Here is a 16,827-nt window from a genome sequence, read left to right as displayed (position 1 = left end):
GTTCTTTTGCCATATCTGTTTGCAAAGGCTAACAGACATTTTTCAGTTATAATGGTCAATTTGGTCAACTGATTTAAGTGACAAACACATGAATTGCAAAATGTCCAATTTTGCCAGTAGGCCCCACCACCCTGCAATTATCTTCTCAAACTCAGCTATTGTGTGCTGCAAGTTGGTACAGGTTCCTGAACCACTGTTAGATCCCACATGGTAAAATAGATGAGCAGCCAAGAAATCATTGGCAGTACTTCTGCCAGTCAGTACAGAATTTGTGTTTTTGTGAAAGAAACCCAGTGACATCCAAGGCAAGGATTGTGAATACAATTCATTGTGTGATTAGTTGCTGGCACAGATTTGCAAGGACACAGGACAGTGTGCAAATAGTTGAAACAAGGATATGTGCCAAGTTTTGTACAGATAGAACTTTAAGGTGGAAAATGAGAGACTGCAATGGAGTGTATTAAAATAACATAATCCATAGGTTACAAATAATTGCACAGATTTAGAATTTTGTTGGGGTTGTATTTCTTCGTTATTTTACAGCTCTATAGGCTTACTGATGGAAAACGGGATTAAATTGGGAACTCTTTCTGACCTCTAATGCAGAAAAATCAGTGTATTAAGTGTAAATATTTAAATATTTATTAAAAATGAGTGGAATACAGGAATATGGTAGCAAGGGTAGAAGGTGGACAAATGTAATCTTGCTACGATTGACGGAATCTGTCATGCTGATGGACTTGATGAAAGTGGTCTCAATTTTCTTGATATATATTTTGCCTTTAGCTATTCAGTTTATTAGTTCTGATTTTTGATAACAAACTGTAGTTTGAAACTTAGTTATAATCTGGTTACTTATGCACTTATTTGTTAAGTACTGCACGATATAAAGCTATGAACTAGAATTAGCATTAAAAGGTATAGTGAAGAGATGCAATGCCGTGGGGTTCAATCAGAAGATAAAAAGCTAAGGGAAGAACTGTTCTTCAGTTTGTATCACCCAAGGAGAAAGAGATAAGGGAAGTCAAAGTCCATTGGCCTTAAGAAAGGGAAGCTACTAATACATTACATATATGCAAATTCACTGGAATTTAGTAAAATTTAAATCTAGTTTAGCAACACATTTATGGTCCATGGAGCATATGTGCACTTAGTATCTTATGTTTGTTAAACTTGCTTTGGTGTGCCCTTTAAATGATAACTCAGTTCAGTTTATTGCTTAAGAAGAAGGTGTTATAGTTATTGTAATAATAAGTTGAGGACAATCCAAGAGACTGCAGATGCTGGAATATGCAGCAACATATTAAAAACTGCAGAAACTCAGCAGGACAGGCAGCATCAATAAAGGGAAATGGACATTTGAATCAGAATCAGGTTTAATATCACTGGCATATTTGTGAAATTTGCTGTTTTGCAGCAGAAATATATTGCAGTATATAATGAAAACTATATATTATTTTATATATAAAAATAAAAATAAATTTTAGTTTTCATTATATAAAGTAGTGCAAAAAGAGGGCAAAAGTGAGGTAGTGTACATGGATTCATCGTCCATTAAGAAATCTGATGTCACAGGAGAAGTTGCTGTTACTAAAATGTTCAGTATGTGACTTCAGACTCCTGTACATCTTCCTTGATGGCAGCAGTGAGAAGAGGGCATGTCCTGGGTGATGAGGAGCCTTAATGATGGCTGCCACTTTTTGAGGCATTGCCTTTTGATGTTTCAGGTTGAGACCCTTCATCTAGAGATAGAGGGGAAGCAGGAAGAAAACGGTGGAGGTAAGTGATGGAGAAAAAGATGTAGATGATAGATGTTATCAGGTGAGAGGGTGATAACCAGATGTGGGAATCATGCCAGATGCTGGGAGGTGAGAGACAGAAATAACAAAGGAATGACGATGATTGGAATCTGATAGGAGAGGAAGGTGGAGTATAGAATAGAGAGAGAAATGTGGAGAGAACAGAGGGAGTGGTGGGGGAAGGGAACCAGTGGGACGAGTGTGTCGGAGATGGGCAGATGGAGAGGAAGGAGGAGAGAAAAGAAATGGGAGCTAGGTAGATCAGGAGATCAGATGCATCATGCTGTTGCAAACAGATTTGAAGAATATAGTATTATATGAATATATAGTTTTGTTTTTAGCAGGATTTCTGATAGTGGCATTCAGAAATTAGAAATTAAAACATGCAAAGGAATTGCTGTTATAAAGAAGATTGAATGATTTGCCACAGCTAAAATAGTGTATGAAACTGTTTTCTAAGATTTGGTAACGTTGAAGCAAATGTTTGTCATTTCTCACAGTGATTCTCCATGATTCTCACATTGAATTAGTAATTAATTGCTTTTTGCAAGATATAAAATTCAATGTGGGTGTTAGTAAAAGTACTACAGGTCTGGAAAGCTACTGGCATATAGAAGGTAGAATTTCTTCCCTAGTTTGGGACAGTTGAGTATTATACTAGCATACAGCATTTATGTATTATATTGACCACTATTACAATGCAATTTCTAAAAGTAGAGATAATTTAAACTTTGAGCACCAATTGTTCTGTTTATGTGACAGAAATGCAAGGTTATCTCCATGTTAAACACCTTCAGCTGTGAGTCAGTTCCAAATTAAAATAAAGTCAAGCAGTAAAGTACAAAGTTTAAAGTAAATTTATTATCAAAGTATGTGGATATTACCACATACTACTGTGAGGTTCATTTTACTAAAGACATTTACAAGGGGAAAAGAAATGCATTATAATTTAACAAAAAAATTACACATGGACACATGGATAGACAAGGACTGACAAACACCAATACAAAAAAGAAGACAATTGTGCAAATGAAAACAATACTGAGAAAATGAATTGTAAAGAGACCTTGGAAGTGAGTCTGTAGGTCATGGAATCAATTCAGAGTAGTGGTGAATGAAGTTATCCACATCGGTTTAGAAGCCTGATGGTTGTAGGTTAAAAACTGTTCCTGAACCTGGTGGCATGAGTCATATGGCTTACATAGAAACATAGAAAAACCTACAGCACTATACAGGCCCTTCGGCCCACAAAGTTGTGCCGAATATGCCACTACCTTAGAAATTACTAGGGTTACCCATAGCCCTCTATTTTTCTAAGCTACATGTACCTATCCAAAAGTCTCTTAAAATACGCTGTCGTATCTGCCTCCACCACTGTTGGCGGCAGCCCGTTCCACGCACTCACCACTCTCTGCATAAAAAATTTACCCCTGACATCTCCTCTGTACCTGCTCCCAAGCACCTTAAACCTGTGCCCTCTTGTGGCAGCCATTTCAGCCCTGGGAAAAAGCCTCTGACTATCCACACGATCAATGCCTCTCATCATCTTATACACCTCTATCAGGTCACCTCTCCTCCTCCGTCGCTCCAAAGAGAAAAGGCCAAGTTCACTCAACCTGTTTACATGAGGCATGCTCCCCAATCCAGGCAACATCCTTGTAAATCTCCTCTGCACTCTTACTATGGTTTCCACATCCTTCCTGTAGTGAGGCAACCAGAACTGAGTACAGTACTCCAAGCGGGGTCTGACCAGGGTCCTGAATAGTGTCTGTACTTCCCGTCCGATGGTAGTAATGAGAAAAAGGCATGGGCTCTAGAAAAGTAGAATAGTAATTGAAAAAGAAAGAAAAGTACCTAAATAGTTAAAAGTTGTGGAGACCAAGGCAAAGCGCTACATGGACCTGGTTTCTAATCTACTAGCAGATACCTTCCAAACTCACAATAGAAACCTCATTTACCCCAGCTAATTTTACAGATGGCTAGCTGAATGTGAGATTACAAAAATATTATTTTTTTTCCTTCCATGCTTTAGTGAATACATGAATAATGCCTGCATTCTGAAGCCAACCTATTTAAAATTGTAACAAAAACACGGCATTTTAGCTTTTATTTGTTTATAATATGCCAAAATTATGCTTTCAAATCACATTTAATAGTACTACGTGGCTACTTGTATCATGGAAAACCCACAAAATTCAGCTCAGTCATGAAATTCAGACAGCAATGACAAATTGACATATTGTCCTAATCATTTGACACTAAGCACCTGAAAAAGAAAATATTCAGTTACAGTTTAATCTAATATTTACTTTATAACAGTGTGGATTTTAGGATTTGTGTTCTGTAACACAAAAATTCATATGATTTTATTTATTAATGTTTTAATTAATTTTGGTACAAAATAGACTAAGTCATGTTTTAAAACTAACATGGTTACGAAATAGCAACACACATAAAAATCCTGATGAACGCAGCAGCACTTTTTATGTGTGTTGCTTGAACTTCCAGCATCTGCAGATTTCCTCGTGTTTGCATGGTTAAGAAATTATACATCTTTCATCAATCAGTACAGAAATAGGCATCAAGTAAAGATGATTCAGTTTTGGTTGCTTGTCATTTATTGAACCAAATGTCTCCATGCAACATAAGGTAAAATTATTTTTAATGTCAATAATTATCATATGACCAGTTAAAATTTGTTTCAAGATCATCTATTAAAAGGAAAACTACAAGTCATTAATTTTTTTTAGCATCTGGAATCACTGAAAGGGATTAATGTGTTAACTGGACTATATTGCACATTTCAGAATTGCCAATCAAGGATGGATCTCTTGGCATTCTTCTTAGAATGTTAGAAAAACTAATGGTGCTATGTGAAATACATTGTCAGGAATCAAGATTGGTTTCATTTGTTCTTGGGATATCAGAAGCAAACTGTCATTTTTTGCATAAGCTTAACTGCCCTTAGAATGTAATGTTGGGCACAGAGTACAGTGCAGTTCTTCCACAATGATGTAAGTTCCAGTATTTTGAATCAGCAATGAAGCAGCTCAGCGACCCTGGTACAACACAACTAAAGGAAAAGTGTGTCATGATTTGGTGAGTAACTGCTGGTTGAAAACATTACCAAATTGTCCTTTTATTAAAATGCTGCATTTTGGGAGTACACAGACAGGGCTGTTGTGTCCTGTTTTATATGGTCTTACTGTATCTTCCATATATTTTAAGAGTTAGGTTAAACTATGGTCGCACAAAAGTAGGGTGAAGAATTGGCTGTGAATGTAAAGAAACAAATGAACTTTGGAATGATTGTCCAGAAATATTTAAAAAGATAGGACAGAGCAATAAAGTGATCAAAAGAAGGCAGATTGGGTCTATTCCTGTTAGTCAAGGAGATAAGAGCAGTGAGATTGTGCTAGAAGTGTGAACAATGTATACAGTATTCAGAAATTTACAAGGATGATGCTAAAACTGGAAACTTCAACTGCAAGGCAAAGTTGAATAAGTTAGGGTTCTTTTTATTGAAACAGGAAAGTGAGAGGAAAATAAATAGAAGTATATGTGACAGGTCTAGGTAAAGTATATGGGAAGAGTGAAAACACACCGGGCATAGATTTAAAGCAATTTATAAAAGGATTAGAAGAGATATGAGGTAAATGGATTTCACCCTAAGGATGAAAATGGTCTGGAATTCACTGCCGAAGAGGGTAAAAGTGGCAAGAACTCTTATTATGTTTTAAACAGTCCTTGGGCCTGTACCTGATGAACTGTGATGTGCTGGATTATGGACCTACTGGTGGAAGGTGAAATTCATTTGGATGCCTCTTTCTGCCCAGCAGTGACATAATATCCAAATGGCCACTTCTAATGCTGCAAGCTTCCCTTGATTACATTGCTTAGTCCATAACATGCTTCTTCTGAAGTCCTATGTTACATTTCCCTCAGATTTGTCCAGTGTGTTTCCTGGGACATCCTTTGACACAAAAATCCAGAGCAAGTATTTTGACTTGATTGCTGGCAAAAGTGAGGAAAAAGACCAGTCTAAATGCTAGACCTGGTTCCTACTGGCAAAATCTCTTTGGTAATAAATCATTTCCTTAAGAATTGAATTAGTAATAAAAATTACATTGGAAACCTAACTATGTCTGGGCGGTGGTGTATTGAATTCCAATATTCTTCTCACTATCTGGTTACCACTTTTTCTTCGACATTGAAATACTTCTTGTTAATGGGCAAAAATTTTGAAATCTTTTTAACTACTTACAATATCTTTGTAACTCATACAACTACTTCAAGATTAAAAGGTAGCAATTGGTTTTGAGACAAAAATCACAACACTGAACTGTTTGCATAGTCTCAAATAAGCCTTTAATAGAACAAAGAACAGTACAGCACAGTACAGGCCCTCTAGCCCAGGCTGTTGTTCAATTTGTCATTTCCTGTACCCAAGTATAAAGGAGAATGTAATAACTTGTTATTCTAGAACTGATGCAGCACCAAAAAACACAATAATAATAAAACAATAAATATAAATACATGAGATAGTTTATATACATAATAGACGCTAGGCACAGAAGTGTCTCTACATAAGTTGACTCTGACAGGAAATAGTAAAGTGTTGGTGGTTGGGGGCATGGAGGAGTGGGTTAATGAGTGGAAGTCCTGACGAAGGGTCTCGGCCTGAAACGTCGACTGCGCCTCTTCCTATAGATGCTGCTTGGCCTGCTGCGTTCACCAGCAACTTTGATGTATGTTGCTTGAATTTCCAGCATCTGCAGAATTCCTGTTGTAATGAGTGGAAGTGTTGATCTGCCTTACTGCTTGGGGAAAGTAATGTTTTTGAGTCTGGTGGTCCTGGTGTGGAAGCGACATAGCCTCTTTCCTGATGGGAGTGGGATAGAGAGTCCATGAGCAGGGTGTGTGAATTCCTTCATGATGCTACTGGCCCTTTTCCAGCACCTGATGGTAGGTAGACTAATGCTGGTGATGTGTTGGGCAGTTTTGACTCCCCATTGTGGAGCCCTCCTGTCTGCCACAGTGCAGTTTCCCTACTGTGAAGTGATGCAGCATGTCGGGATGCTCTCTACTGCACATCTGTAGAACAACATGAGTATAGCAGAGGCTTTGGTGAGTGTGCCTGACTGTGAAGGATGTGTTCTGGGACCATGAGAGATGGTGTGATATGTGCACTCCTAGCAGTTTGAAACTTCTTGCAATTTCCATAGCCCTGTTGCTGAAGAAAAGGTCAGGAGATGGTGCAAGTTCTCCTGAAGTTGATAACCATCTCCTCTGCCTTGTTGACACTGAGGGCAAGGTTATTTGCTTAGCCTCAATCTCTTCCACCTCCTCTCTGTAGGCTGTCTCATTGTTATTGGTGATGAACCTCACCACTATTATGTCATTGGTGAACTTGACAATAAGATTATTAATGTGTTTGGCCATGCAGTCACATGTGAGCTGAGTGTACAGCAGTGGGTTCAGCGCACAGCCGTGGGGTCAGCCATGATGGGGATGATGGGGCGGGGGAGAAGTGGTGGTAGATCTTGACAATCTGAGGTCTCTGATCTTTTAATCTACTCCATGAACAACCTGTCCTTTCCATCCTACATAGCTCATAACTTTTCATTTTGCTTTCATCCACGTGCTAAGTAAGAGTCATAACCGATTTCACAACCACTCTTTGCAATGTATTTCAAGCATTTACCACTGTCTGTGTGAAAAACCTACCTCTGACATCTCCCTAATCCTTCCTTCACTCACCTTAAAAGCATATCCTCTGGTATTAGTCATTATGACCCTGGGAATAAGGCTATCTAATCAATCTGTGCCTATTGTAATCTTTCATCCTCCTTCACTCCAAAAACAGAATGCCCAAGAGCACTCAATCTTTATTCATAAGATGTGTTCTCTAATCCAGACAGCATCCTGGTAAATCTCCTCTGCATCCTCTCTAAAGCTTCCACATCCTTCCTACAATGAGGCAACCAGAACCAAATATAATACCCCAAGTATACTCCAACCAGAGTTCTATAGATCTGCAATATTACCCCACGGCCCTGAACTCAATCCCCTGACTTTTGAAGGCCAACACACCATACCATCGTATAAGATGACTTTGAGGGATCTAAGAATTTGGACCCCAAGTTTCTTACGTTCCTCCATACTAAGAAACTTGCCATTAACATTGTACTCTTGTCTTCAGGTTTGACCTTACCAAGTGAATCTATGCCTCATGACTTATTGAATGAGTCTTCCATGGGGAGCCTTGTCAAAAACCTTACTAAAATCCATATGCATCACATCCACTGCTCTGCCATCATCAATTTGTTTTGTATAGATATACTAAGTAATGTTGCAGCTACTGTATAAATCAATAAGATCATATGACAAGAGCAGAATTATGTAATTTAGTCATCATGTCCTTTCTGCCATTTTATCATGACTGATTTATTATCCCTCTCAAACCCGTTCCCCTGCCTCCTCCCTGTAGCCATGGGCACCCTTACTAATAAAGAGCATATCAACCTCCACATTAAATATACCCATGACTTGGCCTCCCTAACTGTCTGTGTCCACCTTCTAGCAAATGAAACTCCATATCTCTGTTCTAAAATGATGTCCCAGACTCTCCCAATAGTAGAAACTGATAGGCATCAAATGCATCTTCCATCACCCTTCTCAACTCGAGTGAGTACAGGCCCAGAGCCATCAAACATTCCTTATATGTTAACCCTTTCATCTTCCATATCATTCTTGTACACTTCCTCTGGACTCTCTCCAAAACTGTTCACAATACTCTAATAAAGACTTATAAAGACTTGGAGTTACATCCTTGCTTTTATATGCTAGACCTCTTGAAATAAATGCTGACATTGTAATTGTTTTTCTTACCACCAACTCAACCTGCAAGTTAACCGTTTTGGAATCCCACACAGGGACGCTCAAGTCCCTTTGCACCTCTGATTTCTGAATTTTCTCCCCAGTTAGAAAATAGTTTACACTTTTATTCTTCTACTGAAGTGCATGGGCATACACTTCCCTACACTATATTCCATTTGTCACTACTTTGCATTCTACCAACTTGTCCAAGTCCTTCTGAAAACACTCTGCTTCCTTAACAGTACCTGCTCCTCCACCTATCTCTGTATCGTCTGCAAATTGGCCACAAAGCCATCTGTTTCATCATCCAGATCATTAACAAATAAAGAAAAGGTCATGGATCCAAAACTGATCATTACGACCATAGTGGAAAACCACGAGCCACAGGCAGCTAACCAGAAAAACCTATCTTTACTCCCACCGTTTGCCTTCTGCCAGCAGCCCATTTTCTATCCATGCTCCACACACAAAATGCTGGAGGAACTCAGCAGGCCGGGCAGCATCTATGGAGAAGAGTACAGTCGGTGTTCAGTCCGAGACCTTTCACCAGGACTGGGAAAAAAAAAGATTCAGAGTTAGAGTTGTGGGGAGGGGAGGGAGAAACAAGGTGATAGGTGAAACTGGAAAGGGGGAGAGAGGGATGAAATAAAGAACTTGTAAGTTGATTGATTAAAGAGATACAAGGCTGAAGAAGGGAGAATCTGCTAAGAGAGGACAGAAGGCCATGGAAGAAAGAAAAGGGGGAGGAGCACCAGAGGGGGGTGATGGGCGGGAAGGAGATAAGTTGAGAGAGAGAAATGGGAATGATGACTGGTGAAAGAAGGGGTGAGCATTACCAGAAATTTGAGATACTGATGTTCATGCCATCAGGTTGGAGGCTACCCAAACAGAATATAAGGCGTTGCTCCTCCAACCTGAGTGTGGCCTCATCGCGACAGTAGAGGAGGCCATGGACTGACATGTCAGAATGGGAATGAAAAATGGAGTACCAATGGATGGCCAATGGGAGATCGTGCTTTTTCTGGTGGACAGAGCATAGATGTACAGTGAAGCGGTCTCCCAGTCTACGTCAGGTCTCACCGATATACAAGAGGCCACATCAGGAAGACTGAATATTGTAGGTGACCCCAACAGACTCACAGGTGAAGTGTCACCTCACCTGGAAGAACTGTGTGGGGCCCTAAATGGTAGTGATGGAGGAGGTGTAGGGGCAGGTGTAACACTTGTTTTGCTTGCAAGGGTAAGTACCCGGAGAGAGATCAGTGGGGAGGGATGAATGGACAAGGGAGTAACGAAGGGAGTGATCCCTATGGAAAGCAGAATGTGGGGTGGAGGGAGAGATGCCATTGTTGACGGTGGAAGTTACTTTCTCCAGCCCTGATGAGGGATCTCAGCCCGGCCAGTTGAGTTCTTCCAGCATTTTGTGTGTGTTGCTTGGGTTTCCAGCATCTGCAGATTTTCTCTCATTTCTATCCATCCTTTTCTCTAATATTGTCAAAGGCCTTCTGAAAATCCAAGTAAACAACATCCACTGGCTCTCTTTTGTCTATCCTGCTGGTTATTTCCTCAAAGAATTCCATCAGATCAGTCTAGTAAAATGTCTCTTCCTATTTTATCATGTGCCTCCAAGTACCCTGAAACAACATTCTTAATAAAGTACTCTAACAGCTTGAAAACTAATGAAGTCAACTAATTGGCCTGTAATTTCATGTCTTTTCCCTGTCCTTCCTTTTTTTCCCATGACTCTTTCAAGTTTCTGGCATGCTGCTGATGTCTTCAGATTCTTCTGTTGATTTTTTAAAGCTTCCTAATCAGTTTACAGTATATTCAACTGTATTAACAATACATCCAATTTTAGTTTTTTCCTCTCAAACAGTGGGTGAATTATATTATGATCTCTGCCTCTTGGGTTCCTTTTCCTTAAGCTCCCTAATCAAATCTGGTTCACTGCACAACACCAAATCTAGAGGTTCATTTTCTTGTCTCTAACAAGTCTTATCATAGGCATTCTACAAATCCCTTCTCTTGGGATCCATTGTCAACTTGATTTTTCCATTCTACCTGCATATTGATTGCCCCCATGATCTCTATAACATTGTCTATCTTACATTCCTTTTTGATCTTCAGTTGTAGTTTGAAACCCACAACACTCACTTTATACTTATGATTATGTGGCTAAATACAGCTCCAAAGACATTTTTAAGTTTGCTGACAACACCACTGTTGTTAGCCAAATCAAAGGTGGTGACGAATCAGCAAATAGGAGAGAGATTGAAATGGCTGAATGGTGCCACAACAACACCTGCTCACTCAACATCAGAAAAACAAAGAGGTGATTATTGACTCAGGAAGAAGAAACTGGAAGTCCATGAGCCAGTCCTCATTAAGAGATTGAAGATGGGGAGGGTCCGTAACTTTAAATTCCTTGACATCACAAAGAAGGCATGACAATGTCTTAGAAGTTTGTGCAGATTTGGCTTGCCATCTAAAACTTTGACAAACTTCTGTAGATATACAGTAAAGAGTATCTTAATTGGTTGCAACACTGCCTGGTATGGAAGCACCACTGCCCATGAACAGAAAAACCTACAAGAAAGTGGCAAACACAGCACCGTCTATTCCAGTTTATCTAGAAAGTGCCCCCTCCCCCGCAACCATTAAACACATCTAACAAGGAATAGTGCACAAGAAAGCAGTATTCATCATTAAGGAACCCTACAATCCAGGCCATGCTCTTTTCTTCCTGCTGCCATTGGGAAGGAAGTACAGGAGCCTTTATGTCCCACACCACCATATTCAGGAACAGTTGTTATCCTTCAAACCTGAACCAGCGTGAATAATTTCACTCACCTCAACTCTGAATTGATTCTACAACCTATGGACTCACTTTCAAAGACTTTACAATTCATGCTCTCAGTATTACTTATTTATTTGTTTACTTGCACTTGGTTGTTTGTCAGTCTTTGTGTGTAGTTTTAATTCTCTGTTCTACTGTGAATGCCTGCAAGAAGTAGAATCTCAAGGTAATACAAGGTGACATACATGTACTTTGATAATAGATTTACTTTGAATATTCTGGCTACCATTCGGAGGATTGTACTTAATTCTCGTGAGGGTCTTTTTACTCTTACAGTTTCTTAACTCAACCCACAAGGATTTTACATATTTTTATCCTGTGTCACTTCTTGCTAAGGATTTGATTTCAATTTTTTTAAACTAAGAGCCATCCCACCCCCTGTGCCCAGCTGCCTATCTTTTCGATACGATGTGTATCCTGGGATGTTTGGGTCTCAGCTGTGATCTTTGTTCAGCCATGTTTCTGTTTCTGTTAAATCATTTTGAACCATTTGAGTGCATAATCAGAAATAAGATTTTCATCAAAATAAACACACCAGATGAAGTCAGACTACATAACTCATGAGTTGAATGCCAAGTGTAATATTTAAATAACCTAACACTAGTTAGATAAAATTGCCACAGTTCACCTTGTGTCATGTCATACATTTAAAAAGTAAATGCTTGTGTATTTTTTAAGGAAATAGAATTTCACTTAAGTTCATTATGAGGTTTTAAATTTACACTCGCAAGCCTCATACTGGCACAAATAGATACAAGAAAGTGAGTTAGTTTTCCTAAGAGTTAGATACTTAAGAAAGTTTACAGGAGCAGCCAATACCACTGAAACCAACCCAATGTTGCACAATTGAACTACCAGCCCTTACTTAATAGAAGCACAATTATTTAATGTTCCAGCTTCCTATTACTGAATAAGTTTCAATCTTCATTGATTTATGTATTATTTATAGCAAATAACTAGATTCTGTTTTTCACATTAGCACAATTTTAAAGAACTTACTAAACAATGAATTACTGTTGGAAAAGATATTATGGGGGGGGGGGAGAGGAAATGCAGCAGCCAATTTGCACATAATCTGATCCCTCTGTCTAATTCGCAATGTAACTGCCTAACCTTTACTGCAGTGCGGAAACCTAGAAACAGGTTATTGAAAAACTAAGGTTAAATAGCCAGGAAGCTGAAAATGTTGTGCATTTTCTTCAAATAATTGTTGCAAATAACATTGCAAGCAAATATCACCTTTTATATCATTGCAAAAGTCTCAGTGAGACAATCACTACTTCTGTTTAACTTGCCCTTTGTTATGTTGGAACTAAACTGTGGATTGTGTGTGACGTAGAACAGAGGTTGGCAATGTGAAAAATACATAATCTGCAGTTTTCTAAATATGCAGAAAGATCAAAAACCTCTCTGCTTAATCCTACTAAAATCTGATTTTTAAACATAGAACAGGGTAGCCTACATCCGAGTTCCATAAAAATATCATCATGGAACAATTGTGAAGCAGTGCAGCTTCAACTAGCATGAACTGCAGTAAGTCATATCCATTGCAAAACTAAGCCCAAACCAATTTGATCCCACTTTAATCATGTCAAAAATGTGTTATGCAAACCAACTGCCCATGTCCTGGGGGAATCTTTATGGTGTACAATAAAAAAAAATTATGAAGTATAAATTCTGTTTTTCTTCAGCATTAATTTCAAGAGCCATTCGTTTTTCACAGTCTGCAGTTTTGCACTCTGTTCACCAATAGCAAATCAGCAGTTCAAATCACATATCAATCATTCTAACAGTTTAATTTGACAATACAGGCATTACTACACACAACATGTCCATTTTGATAATGCATAAAGATCCTTAGAGAGGAAGCCCTGAATCTAGCTGTTACTGATGATAGAGGACAGTTATCCAATAGTGCCAGCCATTGCTCCCATACTTTAAAGAAAACTTGATTTTCTTTTACATTTCACAAAATACATTTTTGTTAGCAGTCCATGAAGTAGTTTTCCTTCAGAATTATTTTGTGTGATAATTGCTTATGTCATAATAAATCAGAATAGATTTCCCTAGCGAGGAAATTATTAACTGAGTAGCATATGCCTTCTTTTCTGTCGATGAAATACAAGTGGTTATTCTGGTTCTATTAGAATGAAAGTAGACTGAGCCACTGTTGACAGCAATAAAACACAATGAACAGTGGCTCTTCTAGCAGGTTTATTTTTAAGTCATTTTTAGCTTAAATAATATAATAAAGCATTTTAAAGTACACTAAACAGTAGGAGAGCCATAAAGAAGCAGCTGATTCTTATTAGCCATGCTATGATTTCTCTTTATTGCAAGCCCACAGAGTTACATTGACTGCAAAATTTCTTGCTGATAATCTAGAGCAAAGGCGCTGGGATTGTGGACAATCAATGTCACTAGCCCATCATTCACAATTACCCATTCCATTTTTGGTTCAATGCACTAAAGTTGTTCTTTTGAATGTTACAACAAAAGGCATTCCTGCAGCTTCAGATTTCCTTCCCTCTGGCAATAACACCTCATAACAAATGAATCAATGCAAACAGCAGATCCAATAGCATTTTAAAATTAACCCTGAAGAAATATTTAGTAATAATATGCATCTTTGCTAATCCTTTAAGTAATTTCTGGATTTAAATTAAAATAGAAAAATAATTTCACAGGTTAGATGCAATGCTGTGTTATATACCAACAAGAGGACAATGACATTGATTTTTTTTCTCTGTCAAATTACACCCAAATCAATAGATTGGCTACTGTTATGAAAATATAATTTCTCCATCAAGTTCCAATGTATAACTTCATTTCTGAAAGCAATAGACAAAATTTCTTAAGTGCAAAACATTGTCAAATTGCATTGCAGAAGGTCAGCATGGTGTTACATCTTTCTTTTCCTTTTGTAGATGGGTTTACAAGGCTATAGAAGTGATATTGTTAAAATGGCTGCAAAGGGAAAGATTGTTCTTTATTGTGCTTTAAAAAAGCTATTGTGGGCAACAAGTGTGCTTTGAAAATACTTACAGTTGATAAAATGGTGCAGTGAAGTGCACTGTTTGCTCTATAAGCAATGGGTTTAATGTAACTGCTGCATTTTTTTTTCATCATCATCTCTCTAACTGTTGATGTGGAAACAGAAAGTGCCAAGGCACAAGACACTTTGTGTCTCTCCCTTCCTGCTTGTCTTGCTTTGCTTCTCTGTTGCTTTGGTGACAAGCAACAATGTTCAGCTTATCCTAACTGAGAAGGATTTTCCATCAGGAAACAATGTCCTCTTTCCATATCAATTGATGCATGAAATATGCAGACTGACTGGATGTGAAACAACCCTAATTATGAGAAACCAATCATCTTCTACCGCTGCGATACCATTGTTATCTGTCCAGAGTTGCATTATGCATTACAATTAAAGGTAGATATTAAGTACTAAGAAATATTCTGAGACTGGTGTTCTGAAATTCTAAAACTATTGTTGCATTACATATGTTTTGATATATGAAACAAATTATGTGATCTACACATTTACCTCAATCACTGCAAATCAGTTTTGAACTAGGGTTAAAAGGAGGAACAAGTAATATATTATTCATTCTATAAACAAACAGCTAGGTGGGTCATTAAAGAATATTTACATCTGGCAGTTAGCAATAATCCTGTCATACTAGGTTTTATGAAGATTTTTCTGTGGAAAACAATAATAGACTACAGTATACCATCGAATAGCAAAATGGGCAGAAATGTGGCAGATAATTACAGAAATGTAATATGCTATGGCAGAAAGAATTAAGGAGAGACAGTAGAGGCTAATGGTGCAGAAGAACCTGAGTGTATCTACATACATTGTTGAAAAGTGATAAGACTTGTAGAAAGAATAATTAGCAAACCATAAGGGATCCTGCCATTCATAAATTGAGGCATAAAAGTAGAAAAACAGAAGAGTTATGTGAAAATGCATTAAACACCATGAAGGTAGTATTTTATCCACTTTAGTCACCTAACTTAAGGAAGGAAATGAAGATCCTTGAAAGAATGCAGAAAAGATTTACCAGAACAGCTCCAGTGTTGAGGGATTCATTTGTAAGGTTAGACTGGAGAAGTTCTTTCAGTAAAGAAGGTTGGAGAGATTTGATGAAGATGTATGAGGTGATACTGATTTAGATTTTAGATTATGAGAACACTCAGTCCTCATTTATTGTCATTTAGAAATGCATACATGCATTAAGAAATGATACAATGTTTCTCCGGAGTGATATCACAGAAAACTAGACAGACCAAAGACTAACACTGACAGAACCACATAATTATAACATATAGTTACAGCAGTGCAAGGCAATACCATAATTTGATAAAAAACAGACCACAGGCACAGTAAAAAAAAAGTCTTAAAGTCCCAAGTCGATCGACTCCCGAGTCCCCGATAGCAGGCGGCAAAAGGGAGAAACTCCCTGCCATAAACCTCCAGGCACCGTCAACTTGCCAATACCTTAGAAGCAGCCGACCACAGCTGACACTGAATCCATCCGTCCGAAAACTTCAAGCTTCCAAGCAGCCTCTCCGATACAGCCTCCTGAGCGTCATCCTCTGCCGAGCCCCTTCGACCTCTCCCCGGCCGCTGAAACACGCAAAGCCGAGGATTTTGGGGCCTTGAGCTCCGGAGATTCCGGTTACCACACGGCAGCAGCGGCAGCAAAGCAGTCATTTCAGAAGTTTTCCAGATGTTCCGCTGTGCTCTCACGTCCGTTTCCATCAAATCAGAATTGTGCACGGTCCACTACTTAACAGATATTCATCACCGAAGTGGCTGCGCGCGCTGTCGTCGTGCCACCATCTTCTCCCCCTCTGAGTTAAAAAAGGGGGAAATTGTTTCTATTAGTGAGAACTCTCAGACAGGAATCACAGGTTAAGAAACCTGGAAAAATGTTACAAGGGGGATAGGAGGTAAAATGTTTCCATTCATAAGTAGTTATGAACTTAAACACAATGTTTATAAAGGTGATAGAAACTGAATCAATCATAAGGTATAAGACCAAGAGGAAAAAAAGCAAAGGGATGGAACTGAATGAATTACTCTACCATGAGTCAACATAAACTTGAAAAGCTGATTGTCTTTTTCCTGTGTCATCATTCTGCAAGTTTACCCCAACCTAAAGGTGTCCCCTTTTGATTTCAATGAGTTTACAATTAGTAAGTTGCGGAACAATGCAGATTTAATCACCCATTGCAGGATATTTGACTTCTGAGATTTATATAAATCACCCCAAGTGACTAATT

At 38.5% G+C, this 16,827-nt stretch overlaps 2 protein-coding genes across 10 annotated transcripts in view; one reads left to right on the top strand and one right to left on the bottom strand.

Moving 5' to 3' along the window:
- Window positions 1-16,827, bottom strand: part of immp2l (inner mitochondrial membrane peptidase subunit 2) — a 561,843-nt gene that overhangs the window by 290,519 nt on the left and 254,497 nt on the right. The window contains exon 4 of one of the 7 annotated variants that reach the window (XM_063057906.1): window positions 13,359-16,395. The exons of the other annotated variants lie outside the window; for them this stretch is intronic. Coding sequence (XP_062913976.1) covers window positions 16,332-16,395 — 64 coding nt within the window. The 3' untranslated portion in view covers window positions 13,359-16,331. Of the gene's footprint in view, window positions 1-13,358; window positions 16,396-16,827 lie in introns of those variants that run through there. 7 annotated transcript variants of the gene reach the window in all.
- Window positions 1-16,827, top strand: part of lrrn3a (leucine rich repeat neuronal 3a) — a 59,391-nt gene that overhangs the window by 21,537 nt on the left and 21,027 nt on the right. The window contains exon 2 of one of the 3 annotated variants that reach the window (XM_063057898.1): window positions 1,728-1,779. The exons of the other annotated variants lie outside the window; for them this stretch is intronic. The gene's annotated coding sequence lies outside the window, so the exon portion shown is untranslated. The remainder of the gene's footprint in view (window positions 1-1,727; window positions 1,780-16,827) is intronic. 3 annotated transcript variants of the gene reach the window in all.

This window comes from Mobula hypostoma, chromosome 9, assembly GCF_963921235.1.
Source record: "Mobula hypostoma chromosome 9, sMobHyp1.1, whole genome shotgun sequence".
Classification (NCBI taxonomy): Eukaryota; Metazoa; Chordata; class Chondrichthyes; order Myliobatiformes; family Myliobatidae; genus Mobula; species Mobula hypostoma.
Note: the sequence above shows the minus strand (reverse complement) of the source record. Positions and strands in the feature narration are given on the sequence as shown.